The 24,000-nt window shown below is 44.2% G+C and overlaps 8 protein-coding genes across 8 annotated transcripts; 3 read left to right on the forward strand and 5 right to left on the reverse strand.

Annotated features, from left to right (window-relative positions):
* Positions 1 to 45: 45 nt before the first annotated feature.
* Positions 46 to 4,260, reverse strand: FOA43_001310 (uncharacterized protein; the record flags this gene model as incomplete). Its single annotated transcript, XM_038921630.1, has 1 exon — positions 46 to 4,260. One exon carries the CDS (start codon positions 4,258 to 4,260, stop codon positions 46 to 48), a length of 4,215 nt encoding a protein of 1,404 aa, XP_038777558.1.
* A 3,446-nt stretch (positions 4,261 to 7,706) lies between these two features.
* FOA43_001311 (uncharacterized protein) lies at positions 7,707 to 11,144 on the reverse strand (the record flags this gene model as incomplete). Its single annotated transcript, XM_038921631.1, has 1 exon — positions 7,707 to 11,144. One exon carries the CDS (start codon positions 11,142 to 11,144, stop codon positions 7,707 to 7,709), a length of 3,438 nt encoding a protein of 1,145 aa, XP_038777559.1.
* Positions 11,145 to 13,225: 2,081 nt separating this feature from the next.
* Positions 13,226 to 14,038, forward strand: FOA43_001312 (uncharacterized protein; the record flags this gene model as incomplete). The annotated part of the gene is made up of 1 exon (XM_038921632.1): positions 13,226 to 14,038. The coding sequence occupies one exon, from the start codon at positions 13,226 to 13,228 to the stop codon at positions 14,036 to 14,038; it is 813 nt and encodes a 270-aa protein (XP_038777560.1).
* Positions 14,039 to 14,179: 141 nt separating this feature from the next.
* FOA43_001313 (uncharacterized protein) lies at positions 14,180 to 16,630 on the forward strand (the record flags this gene model as incomplete). The annotated part of the gene is made up of 1 exon (XM_038921633.1): positions 14,180 to 16,630. The coding sequence occupies one exon, from the start codon at positions 14,180 to 14,182 to the stop codon at positions 16,628 to 16,630; it is 2,451 nt and encodes an 816-aa protein (XP_038777561.1).
* A 33-nt stretch (positions 16,631 to 16,663) lies between these two features.
* On the reverse strand, positions 16,664 to 17,941 carry WRS1 (tryptophan--tRNA ligase; the record flags this gene model as incomplete). Its single annotated transcript, XM_038921634.1, has 1 exon — positions 16,664 to 17,941. One exon carries the CDS (start codon positions 17,939 to 17,941, stop codon positions 16,664 to 16,666), a length of 1,278 nt encoding a protein of 425 aa, XP_038777562.1.
* Positions 17,942 to 18,485: 544 nt separating this feature from the next.
* FOA43_001315 (uncharacterized protein) lies at positions 18,486 to 19,911 on the reverse strand (the record flags this gene model as incomplete). The annotated part of the gene is made up of 2 exons (XM_038921635.1): positions 18,486 to 19,017; positions 19,100 to 19,911. The coding sequence occupies 2 exons, from the start codon at positions 19,909 to 19,911 to the stop codon at positions 18,486 to 18,488; spliced, it is 1,344 nt and encodes a 447-aa protein (XP_038777563.1).
* Positions 19,912 to 20,601: 690 nt separating this feature from the next.
* Positions 20,602 to 22,776, reverse strand: FOA43_001316 (uncharacterized protein; the record flags this gene model as incomplete). Its single annotated transcript, XM_038921636.1, has 1 exon — positions 20,602 to 22,776. One exon carries the CDS (start codon positions 22,774 to 22,776, stop codon positions 20,602 to 20,604), a length of 2,175 nt encoding a protein of 724 aa, XP_038777564.1.
* A 184-nt stretch (positions 22,777 to 22,960) lies between these two features.
* FOA43_001317 (uncharacterized protein) lies at positions 22,961 to 23,980 on the forward strand (the record flags this gene model as incomplete). The annotated part of the gene is made up of 1 exon (XM_038921637.1): positions 22,961 to 23,980. One exon carries the CDS (start codon positions 22,961 to 22,963, stop codon positions 23,978 to 23,980), a length of 1,020 nt encoding a protein of 339 aa, XP_038777565.1.
* Positions 23,981 to 24,000: the final 20 nt, after the last annotated feature.

Raw genomic sequence — 24,000 nt, forward strand, 5'->3', positions numbered from 1 at the left:
ATAGGTTAATAATAGATAATTTTAATTCAATACATATCTAAGTTCTTAATTCACCTCTGAGATGACTTTTCCAACGGTTGCACCTGTGGCAATATGTTGTTGGCTCTTATCGACCTTCTTGAGCGCTTTTCCTTGGTTGATTTCGCCCCAAAGGAGACCTAGGAGGTTAGATGAGACCGGTGCAGGTTCGCTACCGGGGGCACTACCTGGGTTTCCCGGCGGTGGCGGAGGAGGAGGAGGCGGCGGAGCTGCAGGGGCCCCTGGTGGGCCTTCCATGAGAGCCGGTGGGGCAGCTGGAACTACCGAGGCAGGGGGAGCCACGGATGTTGCAGGTGCCGAGGGAATTGGAGGTGCTGAGGGAATCGGAGGTGCTGAGGGAATCGGAGGGACCGCGGCAATCGGAGGCGCCGGGAAAACCGAGGTCTCAGACTCCTCACGGGCCTCCGGCATTGGCCTTGAGGTCTGTTCCGCCTCTTTGGCATCCTCCCACTCGTCCACGGACTCGTCGGCAGACTCAACTATGTCGCCTGAGGCAGGTGTTATCTTCTCGATGGAAGGTGAGGGAGTAGTGCGATGACTACCGCCGCCAAATAACAACGTAGCCAAAGCGGCCTGCTTAGACGCATTTGGTATCTCACTATCGGAATCTTCTGCATTTGCATCGGCATTCTCGTCGTCAGACCATCCGTCTCCTCCCAGTCCTCTCTGAGCGTCACGCTGTACCTTCAGTTTGTGCACGTCAATTTCGGGTTCGTGGTGATCCGGCTTGAAGAAAGGGTTGTTGTTTCGAACCGCAGGTGTTGTGGAAGTCGCATTTTCGACTGATATGACAGGCGCATCCTCTAAAGCCTTGGGCTCTACTCTTTCCGCTTGAACCATCGAAGCGAATGGATTGGTATTTGCGTCATGGAGTGGTGCAGCTGGCACGGGTGACGCCTCCTCGGTGATTGCTCGTGGTGAGGGAACATCTCCAGTAGCGGGAGTTCCGTTAGAGGCCACCCCACCGCTATGTGTGCCTTCACCGTCCTCCCCATCTTCCATTCTCAAGGCTGCCATTTCAGCCTTAAGCTGGGCAATCCGTTGCTCTCTATGCTCTTTCTTTTTCCGCCGCTTCTCTTCTAGGGCTTTTTTCTGAGCCAGAAGCTGCTGGATTTCCTCGTCTTCTGACTCCGAGGATGACAAGTCCTCTGCAGATGGCATAGGTGGTTCTGCAGCAGGAACAGCAATTGATTGTGGCTGAGGTTCCGTACGTGTCGGAGCAACCTGCTCTGTACGAAGTTCAGGTTGAGACTCAGCCTCCACCTTCTTTGGCTGAGTCCTTCGTCTAATTCCCAGTTTCTCTAAGCGCTCGTTCATCCGACGTTCAGCCTTCTCCTTGATCGTCCGTGCCCTCTCCTCGGCCGACAAAACGCCCCTCACCACACGTTGTCCAGGCCGGAGTAATTTCGATGCAGCTGACGAGATCGATGAGGTCGATCCCTTCGATCCCGTTGACTCTAAAGAAGAGCCAGTCGCGTTGATCGACTGTTGCGATGTGACATTTCCTTCACTTCTTTCTACCTTACTACTATCTGCTCCCACTATTTTGGTATCATGGGCCGGTCTGGTAGAGTTTAAAAACTCGATGAACTCACGAACTTCGCCACTTTCAACTCCTTCTTTCTTTTCCCATTTACTGTAGCCGATTTCCATGGAACTGGACATGGAGACAGTTTTCTCAATCTCCTTAATCATCTCACCGATAGAAGAAGCGATCTCATTAACCGTCTCCTCCTTCTGTCTGGTCTCTTCTGTAACCTTGTCCACCTCGGAGCTCAGTTTTTCCTCGTTCATCTCGAAGGCTGACAAATCTGGGGCCGGTTTTCCAGTCAACTTGGCCATTTTCGTCTGTAGAATAGCTTTCTGCTTGGCTAAGCGACGATCCATCGCAGTCAATCTCCCGTCTGGTCCACTGCCGTGGATATTAATACCGCTAGGATTTGTTCTCTGCAATTCCAAGCCATATTTCTCTATTTTGGCGGTTTTAAGTTGCTCTGCAACATCATCAATCTGCGAGACAAGCTGTGAAACACTGTCGGAATACTCGTGAAGCCTTCTAGTGAGTCTGTGACGTTCATCTATGGACGCCGCTGCGTCTCCACTTCCGGCCTCGTTAAGTTTGGCTTGTGCAGCCTTAATCTTCGTTTTGAGTAAGCTGATCTCTGTTTTCTCACAAAGAGCCTCCTCAGAGTTCTCCTCATTATCACCATCGTCTTCAGCATCAACAGCAGCAAGAAGAATTCGCTTTTCATGGATCTGCTTCTTGAGAGATTCAATTGTCAATGTCACGTGGTTCTCGACTGCATGCCCGTCATCGTAATTAGACTCAGGTGACTCGCGTCTTGCCCTATGCCGTGCACGACTGACGTATTCGATATCGTTGTCGTCGTTCTTGAAACTGGCAGCAGACCGCAGCGAAGAAGCACTTGATCTCCTTCTGGATGATTCTGCAGCATTTCCATTTTTCAACTGGCCCTTCATGTCACTCATAGTCTGCTGAAGAAGCTTGGAAGACGGAGGAACTAACTCCGGAGGAAGCTGAACAGGAATTTCAAAGCCGTTGAGTCGCCTGTAAATAAGGTGCATAGCTACAGAGAACTCGTCCTTATCCAACTTTCCTTTGTTGCCAATATCGGCCAAGTTCCAAATCTGCTCCAGGTCACTTCGACTCAAACCGGACTTTCCGAAAACGGAAATTGCGACTTCGCCACTAACGTAGCCATTGTGGTTGGTGTCCCATTTCTTAAAGACACTGTCGTAGATCAGCTTCTCCTGTTTGGTGATGGCCCAGGTGACGTTAGAAGCCTGTGTGCCGCCCATGGTACTTGCTAAGTTTGGCATTTGTGGCGCGTTGGGCAAAAACTGATTTCTCATGGCGTCCAAACCAGGTAACCCACCAGTAGGCATCGACACGAATCCCCATTGACCCGGTTTTCCAGTAGGCATAGCTGTTAAACCCGTAGGTTGAGCCATTAGACCCGTTGGTTGGGGCATCAAACCCGTGGCCTGTGGTCTCATGAAAGCACCTCCTGTAGGCTGTGCCACAAAAGATGTTTGTGGCGGTGCTCCCAAGCCAACGTAACCAGATGCAAAGCCAGTAGCCTGAGAGGTCAAGTTACTTCCTGTTTGCACTGGAATGAGGTTAGCAGCCTGCTGAGAGGAAACTGGCAGATATCCTCCTGTTGGTTGCGAGATGAACGAAGTAGCCGGAAGTGCGTCTAGTGAGCCTGACGCGCCCGGTATACCTGAAGGGCGGCGAGAAGTACCCCCGGTGGTAGCTCCGTCTGCGACGTTGAAATTTATCACGTCCACGAAACTGGTCACCTCATTCTGCATCTTCTCGGGCAAAAACTGGGGAACAGGCTCGCCGTGAATAGCGTTGTTGCACAAGCTGAGTGCCAAGGCAAACTCCGGAAAGAGTAGCTGACCAGATTTGTTAGTGTCAGCCAAAGCCCATATCTGCGCTAGCTGTGAAGCACTCAAGTTGGATTTGAGAAGAACCTGCCTGGCCGCCGACGCGTCAATAGACCGCTCTCCGGGTCTGACGTTACGACGAAAGATCTGCTCAAATCGCTGCTGATCTCTGGCGCCGATGAACGATAGACGAATGCTTGGAATCTTAAGATCTGCGTTCTCACTGCCAAACGACTTGATTGACGACATAAAGGCTCCCGTTGGCTGTGCCAAAAGGGGAATCTGGCTTGGTAGCATCTGTGGCTGTGCAAACTGTTGAGTTTGTTGCTGTGCATTCGGCTGAGTTTGCTGAGTTTGCTGAGGCTGCTGAGGCTGCTGAGGCTGAGGCTGAGGCTGCTGACCTTGCCAGCCGGTTACCTGTGCCTGGAGAGTCTGACCAAACGACGTTTGTGGCTGAAAACCCGTAGGAGCCGAATTCCACCCTGTGGCCTGACTGGCTATTTGTGGCTGAGTCGAGGCTTGAGGCTGAGGTGTCCACCCGGTAGTCTGGGGCTGCATTGATGAGGCCACCGACTGCGGACTGAAGCCGTATCCTGTGGTCTGTGGAGGAAATTGCTGCTGCTGTTGCTGGTTTTGGCCCATATACTGTTGTTGAGTTTGACCCTGATACAATTGAGGCTGCGGACCCTGCTGCGCCTGAGGAGCCTGAGGAGGTTGTTGAGCCTGTTGGGCCTGCTGACCTGGTTGGCCCAGCTGGCCCGACTGAATCCCGTTGTAAGGGTACTGCTGATTTCCGTAAGGATACATGCAGGTTATAAAGTCTTAAGCTGAAGTAATTACTGACGGTATCTGAGTGTAGTCAATTTTTCATGATTCAATAAAATGGTGCTGTCGACAAAGGAACAAAAATTGTCGTCGAGACGCCCACGTCGATAATATTAGGTGTACGGATGTTTTTACATTTTTATATGAATCTTGTAAAATAAAGTTTAGAGTTGAATCCAGAAGGATAAACCGACGTACATAAAATGATCCGTAAAGGGCGCATATAAATACCTCTTATGCAGGGTGGCCAAAAACCTGTTTACATTTTTTAGCCGCATATTGTACCTCTATGAGCCGCTTTTTCCAGCGTGATACATTTGTGGGCTGAGCATACGCGGGCTGCATGATGCTTTCCTCTATCTGGGCAATAAAGTCTCAAATACTCTCAGCCTCTTTAAGAACAATAAGAAGGAAATGAAATTTGCAGATCATGCATATATAATTCTTAAAATGTATAACCCCTAAATGAATATTTTCTCAAGTGTAAACAAATAAAATCACAAACAAAGATACCCAAATTATGTAAAACGATACATCTCTTCAACTTCTGAGTTGCTGATCGTGTAGACAGTAAAGGCAGCATTCTGAGCCTTTTTGCCGAACAGTGATCTTGCCCCCATTTTTTGATCAAAGTTGGTAGTACCCCAATTTAAAAAATGTTAATATGAAATGTGTTGCATTGCAGTTTAATGTGGATATGCGCCGACCGATAGTAGGGTGGAGATCGAAAGTGAGACCATTTTTGTTTTTTTGTGGTTAAAGTGCGTTGGCATAAATAGCAAGTTAGATTAAAGCGGATAATGACAGATGTGAACATCTTTTTGCAGTAATAATGTAAGCCTCGTTGGGTGGATTGGCGCACATCAATGCCCGAAGATAGCTTTGTTTCTTTTTCTTTCTCTGACGGATTCGAATCAGCAATGAAATAGAAGTCTGGACAATTCACCGAATTTCAGTAGGTATCCTCTAAGCACTCATATAAAGGTGTAGAGACCCCACACATGTTGGTTTGTCATATAGGCTTTGCCAATCAGTCATGAAACTTTTTTCCTCTCCATTATTTTTTTTGCTATCCCTGTGGATTCTTACTCCTGGTTCAGCCGCAGACACATACTTGGGCACTGCTGCATATTTTGCAGTTATAGCCGCGTCTGAGATTACCAATTCTGGTTCGACTATTCTAACTGGAAATGTGGCCCTAACTCCAGGGACCTCCATCACCGGATTTCCTGATGGTATTATCATTGGTACAGAAGAGATTGATAATGAGGTTGCGCTTGATGCAATGGCTGATGCCAACACTGCATATACAACTTTGTCTGGCCTTTCTGGTGTAACTTTAACTGGCGACCTTGGTGGCACAACTCTAGTTCCGGGTACATATACCTTCAGCTCCACAGCTGCACTTACTGGCACGCTTACTCTTGATGCTCAAAATGATCCCAATGCTGAATGGATATTCCAAATAGGCTCATCACTTACCGTTGAAACGTATTCAGATGTTGTGTTTGAAAACGGCGGTCAGGCTTGTAATGTTTATTGGGTAGTTGGTTCTTCAGCAACTCTAAACACTGGGTCATCATTCATCGGAACAATTATTGCCACCGCTAGTATTTCTCTATCTGACTCAGTTACAGTCAATGGCGGCTTATTCGCTTTGAATGGTGCTGTGACTCTACTCGATGATGATGTATTTGCTCCCGGTGAATGTCTTGCAATCACATCCACATTAACAACTGACACTACCACTACACCAACTACGTCTGACACTACCACTACACCGACTACGTCCGACACTTCCACTACACCGACTACGTCCGACACTTCCACCACACCAACAACGTCCGACACTTCCACCACGCCAACAACGTCCGACACTTCCACCACGCCAACAACGTCCGACACTTCCACTTCTCCAACTACTTCCACTTCATCAACAATCTCCACTTCATTGACTACCTCCACTTCATTGACTACCTCCACTTCATCAACTACCTCCTCGACCACATTGCTTGTCACCACTAATAGCAGCAGTTCAATAACAAGTGGCATCACTAGTACAAGTAGCATCTACTCAAACTTTAGTACAAGCTCTATTGAGCAAACCACCACTAAGAGTACGACGTCATTATCATCAGCAATCATTTTATCCACGAGCTCTTCTTATCTCATCACGACTTCAACTGCGATAACAGGAACGGTGACCACTACTGAATGCATAACATTAACAGTCCCATGCACAACCAATGGGGTGGTCACCGACACTGTTACAGTACTTACAACGGTGAAATGTGAGAATAGCCAAGGTGCATGTCCTTGCAATGAAGTAGAAACCAGTTTACCAACTACTGGCACCAAGACCATCACAGACGTTCTCATAACCACCGTTCCTTGCACAATCAATGGAGTCGTTACAGAAACAGCAAGTATACTTACAGTAGTGAGGTGTGAAAATAGCTTTGGATCATGCTTATGTGAGTCTAAATCTGCATCAGGAGTTGCAGCTACAACTGCTGTTGCTACTGCTACTGCTGCCACTACCACTGCCGCCAGTACTATTCATATACAAACATTTGAAGGAAATGGCTCCCTTTCCAAAGTACGGGTATCCACGATGTTTATTCTTTTCTCATTTGTCAATCTCATTTTTTTCTGATTTCAGGGATATGATGATACCTTTCAATATTTTCAGGCCGGCGAGCCTCATTTCTTCCAAATTAATTTCTTTTTAGGGCAGGGTCCTACTCACGATTATGTTATATGTTTTGTGTATTCATTTGTGAAAGGGCCTTTATATATATAACGCATATCAAATAATTTTTCACAGAACGAATCGCCATCTACCACTGAGTATTAAATTTGATGATTGGTACCTGTCTCGTCCTCAAACTTTGTCGACATGCCCTGACGTTCTTAATGATGCTAAAAATTTCTTTTTCTATTTATTCATGTGCTATTAGAGTCTATTGACGGCCTTTCTTCAATTATCATTTACTAGTTTATTGTTTCAGTGTGAATTCCTTAATGCATATTTTCATTTTCTTCCCATTACTGTCTCCCCCATGAGTTGATGTCTGTCCTATGCCAGCTACCGGTGTTTATAGTTCTCTGAACAAATGTCTGAGTTTTCAAAGCCAAATGGAAGCATATATGTTTTAATAGTAGCCAAGGTAAGGGCATAAACTCATCTTTAATAATTACTTTTTCAGGAGCAAGAAATGATTTTCTGGCAACTCTATTATATCGTCTCGTCGAATAAATAAAAGAATCAAAAGAATGAACAAACGAACAAATAAAAGAATAAGTTAACAAAAATGAAACGCAAATAGAAATTAAAACGAAGAAGATGAAAAATAAACTGAAAGTGATCCAACAGCATCATTAGCTGATTCCGCCTGGCATCCCAATTTATAATATAAATAAAGTCCCTAGAATCCATTCAATCTCTCGATGTAAGAGACGAGACCTTCGATGATGTAGTTCTTGAGGTCAGATCCTAGTTCTAGCTCTGCAGCGTGCTCGCTATTTCCCGCGAAAATTCTCATGTTCCCAAGGATGTTGAGTAGTTTGAAGTTAATCTTCGGGATCATTGTACTGCTTTTGATGTAATCCTCGTCAACTGTTCCTATTGATGTACTAGATGATGTTGTCGAACTAGTCAGATGAGATTCTAAAGAGTGTACTGAGTCGTTTTCCTCGTCCACCTCGCTGATATCCTCCTCTGACTCTTCGTCCTCGTCAAACAACTCTGACGACGCTGACTGTCCATCGGCAGTAAAATTTCTCTCGGCACAGGTTGGCTCAAGCTTCAACCCCACATATTGATCCAACTTCTGCAATATATCGTATGTTAGAGTATCAAAAGCATTGAGAAGTATCACAAAACCAAATAGTGTCAATCTGGAGCCGCTGTGGAAGTTCATCGTGAAACTTGGAAGCTCGAGTTTTCTCACCCATGTGAGAAGAACTGCGTAGTTTTCTGGCGAGTGCAAAAGCTCATATTTCAACATGCTACAGACAAATCCAAGTTTCAAATCACTTGCAACCATTGTTATGCCCGACTTTCTGAGCTGCTCAAAGCAGTCTTCAAGCTGCTCGCGCTCTGGATTCATTAAGAACTGAAGGATTTGCACCCTGAGAGCAAGCTCCGGTGAAACAGCATTGTCAAATATCCTCACTGTAGCGAGCAGACTTGCTGTTTGTTTTTTGAGATCCTCGATCTGCCTAGAAATCGATTCGCTGTCCAAGTTCATAGGCTCATCCTCGTCTTCATCATCGTTCCTCTCAACATCTTCTGCAGTGGTGTGCTCTTCTCTTGCATTTTCAAGCTTCTTTTGCAATGCATTGATTCTAACCATAAGCTTAAGAGCCTCTGCAACAAGTTTTTCGCAAAGACTAGTTGCTAATAAAACAAGTAAACCAGGTTTGTAATCACAAACAGATGCCAATGGTGCTAGGCTAGTGCTCTCATAGCTAAATTTCCAAAGCAAGTTGGTTAACACCTTATTGGTTGTCTTGGACCGCCTCTCAGAGGCTCTGGTCCAATAGTAAGCACCTAATCTGTCAATGCAAAGCTTGTTCCAGACTCCGATGATTGCAGAAATCACAAAATTTGAACTCTGTGAAAACTCACTATTAATTTCAGAGAGTCTCTTAATGTACATGGATTTCAAGAACATGTTATCGCAAGACCGGCCATTCAACGCCAAGGCCCTAACAACTGAAGATAACGAAACTTCATCAGCATGAAGTGATTTGAGAAGCTGATACTCGACATTCTCTGGTCTTACATATAGAGCAGAGTCATAAACGCGTTTTGGATGCAAAATGATATCTGCAAAGCCAGAAAGTAAAGCACAAAGCGCAGCCGAAACCTTTTCAGAGTAGCTGGCCGTCTTTTTATCGCGTTTACCCGGTAGAGAGACTAGCATTGGCATCACAAAGTAGTAGTAAGCCACAAAGAAGCACAGAACGACCTTCAAAAGGCCTGAAAGAAGTCTGAAAACACCTGTGTTAAACGCAAGAGATGACGATGAGGAGTCGAATGCTATAACCGGTAATGCAAACAATCCCTTATGGCCTGTACCCGAGTTGAAGGTAAAATCGTCCATAGCCGATGCTCCCAACATGCAAGTTATACCTCCTAAAAGAACCTTGTTTCCAAAAGATTGCTGGGGCTGCTGCTGCAGATTCTGATTCTGATGTTGTTGGCTTGAAATTGTTCCACTCATTGACACCCCTCGAGGAGAGTGATTTAGTAAGTTGTTCGCAGGAGAAACATTACTGCTGTTACTGTTGAAAGAAGGCGACGAAGTGTAGCTGGAGTCGCTGTAAAGCTGCTGCGAGGCTGCGTGAGAAACGGAAGAACCCATAGGTTGCATGGGAGTCGGCCCAGTAGCATCAAATGGAGCATTGCCACTAGCAATCAAAAGTTCTTTAAGTTTCTGGTTCTCTTGAGCCAATATTTCATTTTTGGATTCCAAATGGCGGATATACTCCGTAGCTTTGGATAAAATAGTAGCCTTATTTAGCTTTCTAGCAGGTTTCAATCCATCCAACTTCTGCTCATCGTCGCTATAACCATTGCCAATGTAATCATCATCAAACTGCTCTTCTCCATCCACGGTATTCGCAGAGCTAGGATCACTGGGCCGATTCTTGGATACCAATATACGGAGAGCAGGAACACAATTACGGAGTTCGACGATCTTTGAATTTATGTTTGTTCTGTACTTTTTCTCTATCAGATTGTGAGAAGACTTGATTTTTCTGCCGGGCCTTCCAGGTCCAGCCTCGTTCTTGGGCTTCATAGTAGCAGCAGATTTCTTTCTACCGCGTGTCGTGGCCTTCGAAAGTCTGGATTTTTCATCCGAAATCGATTTGACCTTGGCAATAGAAGCTAAAGGTTCCTCCTGCTTTAACCTAAAACCAGCTCCGCTGTTATTACTGTTAGAAGAGGAGGTACGGGTTGTAGAAGCTGTAGCGCCACCGCTGTTCCCAGCTAAATTGTCAGATTGTGCGTTTCTGTCGAAAATGGAGGCCGAATTGAACGTGACTGTACTCGTAGACATGGATTCACCCATGGGAACATAACCTGCACCAGGAGGCAAGCCGGTCGTTGCGACAACTGCAGCGGTAGGGCCAGTATTCTCATGATCGACGGGAACGAAATTAGGATTACTGTTCGTTGTGTTTACCGTTGCGTTAAGCAAAAAGCCATCCGGGGATGAACCAGAGGAATAAGGAGATAGAATAGAGCTGCTGAGGCTACTCATGGCATCGGTGAGATCGCTAAAATTGAGATCCGCACTAGCATTAGACGTGGAGCCGATGGAATCAAATCGTTGAGAAACAAATGTCTGCTGAGGAAGCTGCTCTTGCTGAGACCGAAGCATACCAAATTGTGAGGCTCCCTGAGAATTGGTCGGAGTGTTGTTAGAGTTATTTCCGCTAGAAGTCTGTGACTGGAAAGTTTGGAACTGCTGGGGATGAAAGTTTTCTGCTGATAGTGACTGAGCGGTCTGCTGTTGTTGTGAATTTGATTGCGAATGAAGCTGTGACTGACGCTGCTGTTGGCGTTGCTGTTGCTGCTGTTGCTGCTGTTGTTGCTGTTGTTGCTGTTGTTGCTGCTTGAGAGGAGAACTGTCGTCGGCGAAAACAGACGGAGCAAACATGGAAGCACCTGGAGGTTGGAAAGCTCCTAAATTCATAGAAAATTCATCATCTTTACCCTGAGAAATCTGCTGGCGATGTTGAAGTTGAAGATGAGAAGGCTGATGAAAGGGAATTTCAGAGTTCGGAGGGTCCGCAGGTCCGTGAAGAGACGATAAGATGGTATCGTAATCGTCGAAGTCAAGAGACGCCATGGAACAACGTACAAAAGGGAAGAAGGAATAATCAAAGAAAGTTAAAGGATAAAAAATCAGAAAGAAAAAAGAGGAGTGACCAAGGAAAAGGCGAAAATGGGAGCAATTTTAAAAAGAACAAAAAAGGATAAGAATATGGAGAAAGGCCTAAGGCAGCTAAAAGCGAAAAGCCGGTAAATGGAAGCAAATGGTGAAACGAGCGGAGCGGAATTGGGTGAAAAGAAACGAGAAAATTTTTTGCTTACTGTGAACTCTTTACTGGGTACCACGGGGTGGCACTGGCGATTAGTGTTTCCAAGGAAGGCCATCACTGCGATCTACTGGGAGCTACTAGTGGAGTAATTGTATACGGAGTGATTGATGACAAGAATTCCAAATTCTTTAAGGGCGGGAAGAATTTTTTATAAGTGCCTACTGTGAGGACAGTAGTTACAACAGTGGAGATCATTTCACAACCAGGTGGTTAGTGATCACTTAAAAGTTAAGTCATCCGGCATTTTCTGGCTTTGTTTTTTAATCCTTGAGCATCGATTTTACTTTGTTTTCGTTTCTTGATCGTCAAATAAACGACATTTCATTGGCTTCTTCTGCTATAGTCTTTTCAGATCTGATAGTTCGAATTGAGGAATAACTGCGGCACTGTGCGGCTTCCAACAGCAGTTATCTGCCAAGCATGTTCTACCGGGCCGAATGCCAATACCGAAGATTCCTGAAAGGGCAATTTTAACAATAGCAGCTATCCCTGTCGCTACTCCATCACCTGGTGGCTCAAATAGTATGCAGTCTGACGCAGGTTAATGAACTTCTAGCTTAAAAAGAAACTACAAATCTTAAAAATCACACCATTTTTCCTCTTCACTTTCCTAATCGGGCAGCTTCTATTCCAATGTCACCTTTCTTTTTTGCTGTTCCCCAACGTCTTTGAAGGCAGTTCTCCATCTCCTATAGCCAAGTCCTATCAATAACAGCCCAAGTCTTTGGCTTCTTTTGAGCTCGCTTGCTGTAGTTTATTCCCCACATTCTATGCAATCCCATTCTGACTGTAACTGTCTTTCTCCCATCTTTGTATCTTCTTCCGTCGCTAAACCCCTAGAGAGATGTTAACCAAACATAACCTCTTGAAGAGCTGACCATCATCGTCCCGTAAGCCCCGGCCGTATCGCCGATATGCAAGATTTTGAACTTGACCTTTATTACCCCACAGTAATGACGCGATGATTCTTCAGACGAATGAAAGTTCTCATTCCGTTAAACCAGGTACAAGAACTTTTTATCAGTTAAAAATGAAGCAAGCTGCAATCGAACTTGAGAACTCCAGGTCCGCGGCCTAACGCCCTCCCAACTGAGCTAAACTCTAAATTTTTTCCCAAAATTCATGATGCTTATTTATACCGTAATGTAGTTAGCATTACATTGACAGATAAATGCTGATTATTACATGTTTTTAGAAAAGCAGTGTTCTATAATAATGCGTGTTATGCATATAAGTATTAAAACTGGGATGGATGATCGTAATTATACATCGCAATTTTCTATCTTTCCTCCTGCAATCACCAGACTAACTTTTGGCATGTTCGGTATTTCTTGTCATCTTTTCCATTATCCTTTGAATCCCGTTGGCATTATCAAATTTTATCTTTGTGCCATCCTCAAACGTTGATTTAGATTTCCTATCGATTCGTCGCAATCTTCAGCAACTTACTAGTCTCTGCAAAATATCTTGTTCAGTTGCATTATTCATCGAGACCAGTCAGACCTGTGCAGTTTATTAATTCCATAACCTATTTATATCATCTGCTCAACAACTACATTCAACTCATCGCACAACCTTCAGGTATCCATTATCCAGCGTCCCCTAAATGTCTCTGTTTCTCTTCGCCGACTTCTTGCCTAATCGGAATTCGCTCTTCTTCGCCAGCGGGTACTTTTCCCGACACTTGCCGTTTTCGGAAGCCGAACTCCGCCCCACCAAAGCGCACATTAAAGAGTCGTATCTTAACTCAGCAGACTACTTACTATTCATCATTCATCTCCTTTTATTACCACTCATTTCCTTTCATTGCCTCTGAAAACCTCTAGAAATGTTTGGAAATATTGCAAAAAGGCTTGCGGGTAAGACCATCCTCATCACAGGTGCCTCTGCCGGTATCGGAAAGGCTACGGCCCAAAGTTTTGCCGAGGCCTCCAACGGAGACATCAAGCTAGTGTTGGCTGCTAGAAGACTAGAAAAACTTGACGCTTTGAGGGACGAACTTTCTGCAAAGTATCCTAAGTTGAAGGTTTACCCCGTGATATTGGATGTGTCGAAGATTGAGACGATTGAGCCATTTTTCAAAGGTCTTCCACAAGAATTTGGAACAATTGATGTTTTGGTTAATAATGCAGGTAAGGCATTGGGTCTAGACCCAATTGGTAGTGTGAATCCAAAAGATGTCGATGTGATGTTTCAAACAAATGTTTTGGGCATGATTCAACTCACCCAGCTTGTGGTGGCTCAGATGAAGCAGAGAAACAAAGGTGATATTATCCAATTGGGTTCTGTAGCCGGTAGAAACCCATACCCTGGTGGAGGTATCTACTGTGCCACCAAGGCCGCTTTAAGAAGCTTTACTCACGTATTACGGGAGGAATTGATCAATACTCGTATTAGGGTCATGGAGATTGAACCCGGTAACGTCGAAAGTGACGAGTTCTCCTTAATGAGATTTAGAGGTGACAAGTCACGTGCCAAAAAGGTTTATGAAAATAGCGAGCCTTTGACCCAGGAGGATATTGCTGAATTGGTTGTCTTTGCTGCTTCAAGAAGGGAGAATACCGTTATTGCAGAGTCCTTGATTTTTGGTACCAACCAGGCTTCTGCTTACCATCTTTACAAGGGATCTCTTGACAATTAGGTAGCTATGTAGTAAACCATAATTCTCATCCGTACACCGTGTAGACAATTTTTTTAGTGTTGAAGACCACGACCAACCACTTATTCCATCCATCAGTCAATTCAAATTAGAGTGTCTCCTTCAGTCCAAACCTCCTTCATCATGGCTCCTCGTGACCCATTCATCGATACTGCGATGAGTGCTGGTAATTATTCGTTGGCTGTGCAGCTTATCGACAAGAAAATACGTAAGTACCCGAATAGCTCGTATTTCTATGCACTCAGATCCGAGGCCTTGGCTTTACAAGACGATAAGAAGGATAAAGCACTTACCGAAGCGTGCAATCTTTTGAATAAATGCCCCAGTGACTCGGACACATTGTCCACTCTAATTAGAGTGTTCGAGCTTTGCGATTATGAGCCGGAAAAAGACGTTTTCGAAGCAGCCAGCAAGAAGTATCCCAGCTTTGACTTGGTTTATGAGTGGTTCTCACACTCTGTGAAGAATGGAGACATTTTACAGTTACAGAAGTCGGCGATGCTACTCACAAAGGCTGTGAGACCGTCCACTTTACAGTCTCAGGGGGCTTATTCTGCCAGGAAAATACAATTCTGGGCAGCCAGTGGGTTTTTACTAGCTTGTAAGTGTTGTAAGAACCGCTTAAGTACTGCCAACGCAAGATTATATCCAATGCTTGGTCTTAAGCTTTGTCAGCAGGCAGTTCCTCAAACGGCTCAGCAGTTCTATGTATTTTGCGAGCTGCTGATTCTTGTGGGCAAGCATTCAGAGTGCTTACAGGTGTTAGAGGAGTTTCTCAAAAAGGAAAACGATTTGGAGTTGAAGCTTATGTATCTCAATTTGTTGTGCAAGAGTGAAAAGTACGACAAGTTGCTTACAACTTCTCGCCACTACCTAGTTGATTTAAAAGAAGACGACTGGGACACATGGAAGTGGCTTCTAATTGCTGCTTCTCACTTGAATAGGCTTCCCGAGTGCGTCAAACTGATAGACGATTACCCTAATGGTCGTAACAAGTATCTCGCATATCTAGAGGCTTTCAAATATGATTCTTCGTTGTCCAGAGAGACCTATTTGAAACAGTACATTACCAAATACGGTTCCAAGAAGTGCTGCTTTCTGGATTTGAAACAGTTTATCACCCGTAAAGACGAGGTTTTGGACAAAGTTCTTGAAGACGTCTATGAAAGCACTTCTGGATCAGTTTTAGGCGATTCTGATTTGGCCTCTGATGACGACTTGCTTCTTGTGGTGAACTACATGAAGCTTAAACTATATTCACATCCAGAAATAATGCATTGCAAGCAATTTTTAGAGCAGTGTTGCCAATTATATGCGTCCTCATGTCATTTACTTTCCAATTTACAGGAATTCGACTTTTCTGCGAGCTTCGAATTGATCATTATGGCATCACAGGCAATGCTAGTACAATCTACATCATCGCAGCAAGATGTCTACATGCATATTATAGTTATTTTGGAGTCTGCTTTGGCTACAAATCCTTACGAATTTCATATAAAACTATGGTTGATAGCTTTATACGTAAAGGTGAATCTCGTATCGAGAGCGGAATCATTGTTTGAATCCCTGAAGGTCAAATTTGTGCAATTGGACACGCTTGCACATATTTTAGTCACTCGGTGTTCTTCACTGACTCTTAAAGATACCCTTTTGAATAACGTGGAATCGTTCTATTCCAAAAATGTTGCAGCAGAAGTGCCTCATCTGATATTCAACTGCTTCCAGAACCTTTCATTGAGTAAACTTGAAGGATTTTTTCAATTTGAGATTCGACTTGAATCTTCTTTCACAAAGTATCTCAATACATTAGAAAGAATTCGTCTTTGTAGACTTGAAAATGACGACAGAAGCATTGAAAGCAAACTCAAGATTGAGATCAGACGATTTTACAAAATTTATAGAAAACACGGTAGGGACATTGACCAGAAAGTCAATGACAACCGTGACCTAACTACATTCTGGGATTGTGGAATGCACGAAAAGTGCGACGAGGCTGCTGCTGTACTAGATAGAGTGAATCCGGTTGTTGATATGGATTATTTGGCACTACAATGCGTTGCTAACTTGCTAGTTTATGATTCCAAGTCGGCATTATATGAAGAATATAGAGCTGAGTTTGCGAGATTGTACAAAAAGGCGGTTTCAGGATCGGACAGTACTTTCACGGAGGCAGAGAAGTGGAGTTTATCAGTGATTGCACACGTCTTAGATTCAGAAATTTCCATTAGGAACACTCCAACGTTGCCAGAATCCACTTTGAACTTCAACTTCAATCACACTCTATTTGTTATGGTCGATACTTTGAAGCTGGTAGAACATATGGCCAAGACAAAGCGACCAGGGGCGGCATCAACGAAAAAAACACTTGTTTCTTTGATACCTAGAGAAGATCCAGCCGCATACAAGCGGATGTCCAGAAAGGACGTATCAAAGGCAGAGGAAGAAACTCGCAAATGGTTCAAAAAGGATCCTATCGGGAAACTATTCAATGCTGATGCCCGTGTATTGGTTAAGACGTTTGAAGAAGTACGCCAGTCCGCTAAAAAGTCGATGAGTGCTCTTAATAAAGTATAGATACATATATAAAAGTAAGTAAGTAGATAGTACCTAACTCTTTTTCTTGGATTGCTTGGTCTCTCTAGGCTTTGGTGCCACACGGCGAGGTTTCTGTCCCCAAATCAACTTATGAGGCTTCATGAAGGCATCCAAAGTAGGCTGGTCCACTTTAGCGCGTCTTTCTTGGAACTCCTTAACAAACCGTTGCAAAACATCGATACAGAGATTCTTCATCTCACCCGAAAGCAGCTCACCGGATTTGTACGAGTCGGAAACGTTCTTCAACTCGGAGTCATCGTCTTTGAAGAAGGACAAATACTGATAGGCCACATCGATATCAGGATTACCTCCATACTTTCTATGCTCTTCTAAAGTAGCTTTACCTCCAGAAAAGGCGTACTTATTGACCTTTTTCTTGATCTGCTTGGGGGTGTCCGTCATAAAGATTGCAGTGTTCTCATTTGAGGCACTCATCTTTGTGGTTGGACCTTGCAAAGCAGGGAAGAACCTGGAATGAATCAAGGCGGGTTTACTAAAGTGCAACTTCTCTGCCACGTCTCTACAAACACGGAAGTACGGATCTTGATCGATGGCACATGGAATTAAAGCAGGAGTCTTTGGTGGAAGACCCAAAACGTCAGGGAAGGACGAAGGAAAAGCCGTAGAGATCTGAATGGAAGCAAAGTGAATCTTACCAATACAATCGGAGTCCTGGAAGCCAAACACAGCCTTGGCAGTAGAAGTGGTGATCTGTCGAGAAACTCGGAGGATTGTTTCGTAAAAAGCCGGGTTCATATATTCGAGATCCGAGAAGATGAAGGTATTATCCGGCTTGAAGCCCACGGCGATGATGTCCTTGGCGTTATCTTTGGCAAACTTTTTGACGTCCTCGATAGTCAATTTCTGCTTGAAGAGGAACTTTTCATCGTCAGTAAGTTCTATCACAAGGGGCACATCAAACACCTGCTGAAGCCATTTGGTGAAAATAAATGGAACCATGTGACCTAAGTGCATAGAGTCACTGGAGGGTCCTCTACCTGTGTATAGAAAGAAAGGTTCTCCGTGCTCATATAAGTCCAAAATCCTGTTGAAGTCACGTTCCGAAAAGAAAAGTCCCTTCCGCATAAAATGGTGGGGCTCGTATCCTGTGACCTCTTTGAAACGATCTAAAGTAGCTTCATTGATGGGCCTAGTACCAAACTGCTTAATAAGTTTTTCATAGTCAATAGCAACGGCTTCTCCGTTGACCACAGCACCTTCCACCTCCCAAGGGGTGACTTTTTGCTCTGCTTCGAGTTTGAGGTTTTCTACCTGTTTCGAGAGCGACATTATTACAATATAAAGTAGCGATACGTTCCGTTGATTTGAATCAGTCAGACAAAAGCTCAAAAATCAAGCTGAAAAATCAAACCGAAAACTGAGAGATGAAAATTCGCGAAGCTGAAAAATTCATAGTCATCGAGTCTCGACGGAAAAGGAAAGACGTTAGGCAGGAAAGGCTTCGGATAATACGAGGCTTCGGATAATACGAAATGGAATATATTAAGAAGAGGGAAAACTTATGCTTAGAGATTTGTGCAGTGATACTTGTGCAGAGATACTTGTGCCGAGGTATTAACGCTGAGATACTTGTGCTGAGATATTTATGCTGAGATATTTATGCTGAGAGATTTATGCTGAGAGATTTATGCTGAGGGATTTATGCTGAGATATTTATGCTGAGGGATTAATGCTGAGATTTAGGCGGATCCATTTGGGGTATATAAGGACTTGGATCAATCCTCATTTAAAATAGTTTTTGGAGAGTTTATAGGTACAAGTTTCAAGAATTATCAAAATGTCAACCCAGCTAAACGAAGATAACGTCAACAGTTCAGATAAGAGCTGCCAATGCACCAAATGTCAGTGCTCCGAGTGCAAATGCACCAAATGTCAGTGCTCTGAGTGCAAATGCACTAAATGTCAGTGCTCCGAGTGCAAATGCACCAAATGTCAGTGCTCTGAGTGCAAATGCACCAAATGTCAGTGCTCTGAGTGCAAATGCACCAAATGTCAGTGCTCTGAGTGCAAATGCACCAAATGTCAGTGCTCTGAGTGCAAATGCACCAAATGTCAGTGCTCTGAGTGCAAATGCACTAAATGTCAGTGCTCCGAGTGCAAATGCACCAAATGTCAGTGCTCTGAGTGCAAATGCACCAAATGTCAGTGCTCTGAGTGCAAATGCACCAAATGTCAGTGCTCTGAGTGCAAATGCACCAAATGTCAGTGCTCTGAGTGCAAATGCACCAAATGTCAGTGCTCTGAGTGCAAATGCACTAAATGTCAGTGCTCCGAGTGCAAATGCACTAAATGTCAGTGCTCTGAGTGCAAATGCACTAAATGTCAGTGCTCTGAGTGCAAATGCACTTTATGCAAATGCTGATCACAAATGATCCGCATGTTAACATGTGTTTCGATCCATTGATCTATTTCCTTTATACTAATCACACTGAAACAACATTACTGTAGGAGGATTCCGTATCGGTATCAATAAGTTGATCTTCTGTATCTTCCTCGGATATCTCAGACCAACTTGCGTACGTAAGCAGACCAAATCCTGTCATAATAAAACAGTATCCTAGTAGTTGAAGCCAGCCAATAGATATACCCCTGAACATCCACTCTGTAGCTCCCACAAGCAAAATAGTAAGCAAAGAAGCCACGGAAGAAAACACTGGTGAAGTTAGAGACATAAGACCGAGAAAAGAAAGAGTAAACACCATGTTACTTAAAATGGATAGGATAACAATCCACCAGGCAGAAGTTCCTTTAGGAAGGTGTACCGTATAGAAACCAAGCAAGTGTGCAACCAATAAAAGCAAAGAAAGTACTATGCAGCTATTTATACCGATGAGACACATGGTAAAATTAGAGAAAGTGGCCTCTCTTCGAGCGCTAACATCACCAGAAGGAGGGCAACACTCTTTCTTGTAGAGAACCTCATAGAACCCGTATAGGATGGCACCTCCAAGGATAATCGAGTCACCTAATAATCTATGAGGATACTTTGAAGTGTCTTGTGAATCTGAAGGGCCACCGTAGGCAACAACAGCAACCCCTGTGATTGCAATAATAACGGAGCTGGCTTTCAACCAAGAAAAAGCCTCGTGTAAAAGGGGAATAGCAAATACATATGCGGTGAAAGCAGAAGAATTGTAAATGGCTGTGACATCAGCCCCTGTAGAAAGCTGCATAGCAATATACCAAGTCGAAGCGGCGATATTGAGCACTATACAGAGTCTTAATGTGGAGAAAAACATGTGTTTGAGAGCAAAGCTCTGTAGAAAATCAGAATAACGATGGAAGCCCCTACCAGAAAACTCCAAAATGTAATCCGGATGATTGTTGGCAGCAGTTAACTGCGCAGTATGAGCGACATTACGATGCTGAGTCTTTATGGATGACGTGAACGATCTTCTGATTCCCTTCCAGGGCTTTCCATGAGGGTTCGCATACCCCTCGCGATAGAGATGGTGTCGTCTGACTGTTTTGTATGAAGCAACAGAGAGAATTTGTAAGGGCCAAAGAAGCCACCAGGAGCCGTGAGTAATCAGCATAAGAAAAAGAGGATCATGGAAGTGATGAGTAATAAAAAGAACGCTGGTGAGCTCGGTTTGGACGACAAAAGAGCCAAGTGCCAACACAAAGAGCACTACCACGAAAGCAATCTTTAAGGGGGAGAAAGAGGCTGTTCCAGAAAAGCCAGAGAGCCGATTGGCCGGTTCTGGAACTCCCACAGATCCCGAATTCCCTATGGATCCAATAGGAGACTCAATTGAAGCCAGAGAACCACCAGGGATGCCTGTGTATTCTTTGTGAATCATTAGAGATAAAGAGAAAGTGATATGAAAAAGGTACGGAACGCGAAGCGGTGCAAGGAGGCAAGACAAACACTACACTAAGAAACTCCACATGATAGCAGATATGTATGTATTTCCTGCTAGACCGACCTACTTAGACTCGATTTCACTATAAAAACTCTCCCAGAGCTCGATCAACTCCTTCTGACTCTCAATCAACCCTTCCCAATAAATTTCTATAACGTTCTTGAACTCCTTGACTTTTTCAAACTCGAATCTGGCCAATTCCGACTTCAAAACCCTGGTAAACTCATCCCTAAATCGTTGCTGCTTGGCCAAAGTGGCATCAAAAGCCTGTAGCTCTTTCTCATATTTCTCCAGCTTATCTGTCTGATTATGATTGTTTGCTCTTACTCTCTCCAACTGCTTCTGCTTTTTGCTTTGCTGATACTCCAGATTCACTACACAGCTGCACAGCTTGAATCTGTTCTCGAAACAGTTGCGAATCGACCCTATCACCCTAATATATTCATCGATAGTTGCACCTATTGTCATAATTTGAGATAAGTTGCTTCTTTCCATTAATTGCTCTATTTTCTTCTGCAATTCTTCAAAATTCGTCATCAATTCTGTAACTTCACTATTCACCTCGATATCCGCAAGACTGCTGATCAACTTGACCAATTCACCTTGTGTTCGGATGAGTTCTTCTCTCTTTTCAAGAATGAAATCCAAACTTTTTGACAAGGACCCAAGTTGATTACTCAAGTTCTCAGTATAGTTCTGTCTCTCGAGAATGAAATTATCTGTTTCCACAAACTTCGGCATGTTTAGTCCCATTAAAGAGCTGAAAAAGCTGCCAGGGCTCGAACCACTGCCGGTATTGTCGTCAAACAGTGGAGAATCGTCATCCCTACCATGCTTGATCGCATGCTCACGGTCATGCGATTCCTCGGAAAACTCGGCACTCTGTAAAAATAAGATGAAATCAGGATCGTTTTGAAAGACTGGTCTTTCAGAGATCTTGCTGAGCATCCTCTCCAAGGCAATACGCCTATTTTCTATAAACCTATCATCAAATCTACCATAAACCTGTTTTTCAGGAGGTGGAGGAATTATATAACCAAGATGATTGTTGAGTAATTGATGATAAAGCCATAGAAAATCTCTATAACGTCGTGTAACTTCTATTTGAGGAGTTCTCAGCATCGGTGAATCCGATTCAGTACTTATAGTGTAAACGACATGAGCATTTGTAATTTCTCCCACTTTGATAGGGTCACCCACGGTAATATCGAAGCTGTAAGAGGGTAGCTCCTGTGTAGGTTTACCCTGGGGGGATTTGAGACTTGAATTAGCCGTTTCTTCACCCTTAGGAACAACCGTCTGCCTATCCAGCTGGAAAAGAGGCTTATTCAGTGATGCAATGAGATTAGTACGTGATGAGACGGCAAATTTTGCGGTTTCCACAGCATCTTTACTGATCGTCTTGGCCTTCTGTAAGGCAGTTAGTGGATCAATGTTAACCTCATCAGTATGACGAGTATCTACTCCGCTTTTAACTCTACGAGGTCGTCTTAGCAGTGTCTTTTTCTTGTTAGGCGACACCAATGATCGTTCCGACGAGTCGTTCTTGATTGTGTTAGGACTTTTTAGAGGTTCCGAAGAGTCGTCAGTCATGGCAAGAACATCCAACGGGCCTCCCTGGTCATTTTGGCCACGGAAAAGAGTCTCGTCAGCCCCAGGAAGAACAATTTCGTCGATATGAACAGGATCAGACTCCGTGAGAGACGACAGAAGACGCCGAGAAGTGGCAGCAGCGTCCACAGAAGCCACGGCATCGTTCTGAGCACTTGCATCGTCGTAAGTATCTGCCTTCACAGCAAGAGACTGCATAGTGGCCGCCAATTCGTTCTGGATCTTGAATTCATCGATGTCGTCAGCATCTGCCCTGCCCTCAGACTGAGCCTCGGACTCAGCCTCAGCCTCAGCACCTGCGTCGTGCATCCTACTTTCCGTTCCTCTTCCATCGTCAAAATCAGCTCTGAAATCAACCTCTTCCATCATCTTTGTGTCATTGGACTGATCATGGTCATTGTAATCCGTAAAAGGGTTTGAATCTGCGGCATTTGGATCTGCGTAGGAGTCGGAATCGGCATTGGCGTTCGCGTTCGCGTTGGCCGTGTCGGTAATCTGTCCATCTAGATCCTCAGTAAGTGTGCCGGGAAGCTCCCCAGTATGCCCCCCTATATGGTCTCTGGGCAAATCTGTAGAACGTTTCAGTGATGAGTCTCCCCAAACGTTAGTTTCATTGAAGGTATCCATGGAGAGGAATTGCAGCGTCTATAGAGAAGCAACAGTAGATTAAAAAGGACGAAAAGAAGAGTCCAATCGGCATTCTTTAAAGGCCCACATCCGTGCACCGCACTGGAAGATTCGTCACTGCATACATCCACTTGCACCACCGCACGGTGGGTGCATCTTTATCGCAAGTACCTAGAATTGAACCATGGACAGAACAGCTCTTTTCCAGCAGTGTTCCCGCATTTATCAGGAGGAATTCACTCGCAGAGACCCATCGCTCAAACAGAGACAGGTCAAGACTCAATCCGCCCGGCCTAAAGGGCTTTCCAATGGAGTCATTGACGACAATGGTTTCAGCCGATCGTCACAATTCGTCCAGACATCGCAGAAACTCAGTTCGACCATTGACGAGCTCTCCAGATTACTACTGGCCATTCAAACTGACTACTTATTATGGAACTCCAAGACACTGACAGATCTGGCCAAGGACGAGATCGACTCCACGTTTAAGTTGCAGCTCAGCGTGCTACACAAAAAATTGCAGACCTTTCAGAAATCTGCTCAGACGCTTAACGAATCGATGCAAGTGACAAATGGTGCCTCTCTTGAGTCTTTGAGCCGTAACTTAGCCTCAATGGGTGAGTACGGCCATTATATGCAGATAGTATGTGATACCGTGTGCCAGATGCGACTCAATGTAGTCAAGGCATTGGGAATTCGGCTTACAAAGGTATCTGATTCATTTGTGGAGCTTAGCAATCGCCGAAGAGCTCGGAAATTGGAGCAGGACAGATCATACTTGGCTACTAATGATATTTATTCGGATATAAGCGCGACAACTGATTATGTCGCAGATCAAGGTGTCACTGATTCTTTTAGGGAGTTAGATGACTCCTTAGAGCCTCAGCAGCTTCAGCAACTTACTAAAGAGAACGAGAATCTTCAAATTCATCTCAAAAATGAGAACTTAAAGTCTGTGACTCACATGGAATCATCCGTTATAGAGATTTCTTCGATGATCAACGAGATATCGCTACAGCTCAACCTTCAGAACGAGTCTATCAATACATTGGCTGACTATCAGGATGATATACTTAGTAATGTCAATATGGGTAACAAGCAGTTGGTAAAGGCTAATGAGAGAGCCAGAAATTCAGGCCGAAACTTGAGTTTCATGATAATGGCCATCAGTATAATATTGTTGATGATAGATTATATACTATGATTTTTGTCTATAGAATGATA

This window comes from Brettanomyces nanus, chromosome 1 (assembly GCF_011074865.1).
Source record: "Brettanomyces nanus chromosome 1, complete sequence".
Classification (NCBI taxonomy): domain Eukaryota; kingdom Fungi; phylum Ascomycota; class Pichiomycetes; order Pichiales; family Pichiaceae; genus Brettanomyces; species Brettanomyces nanus.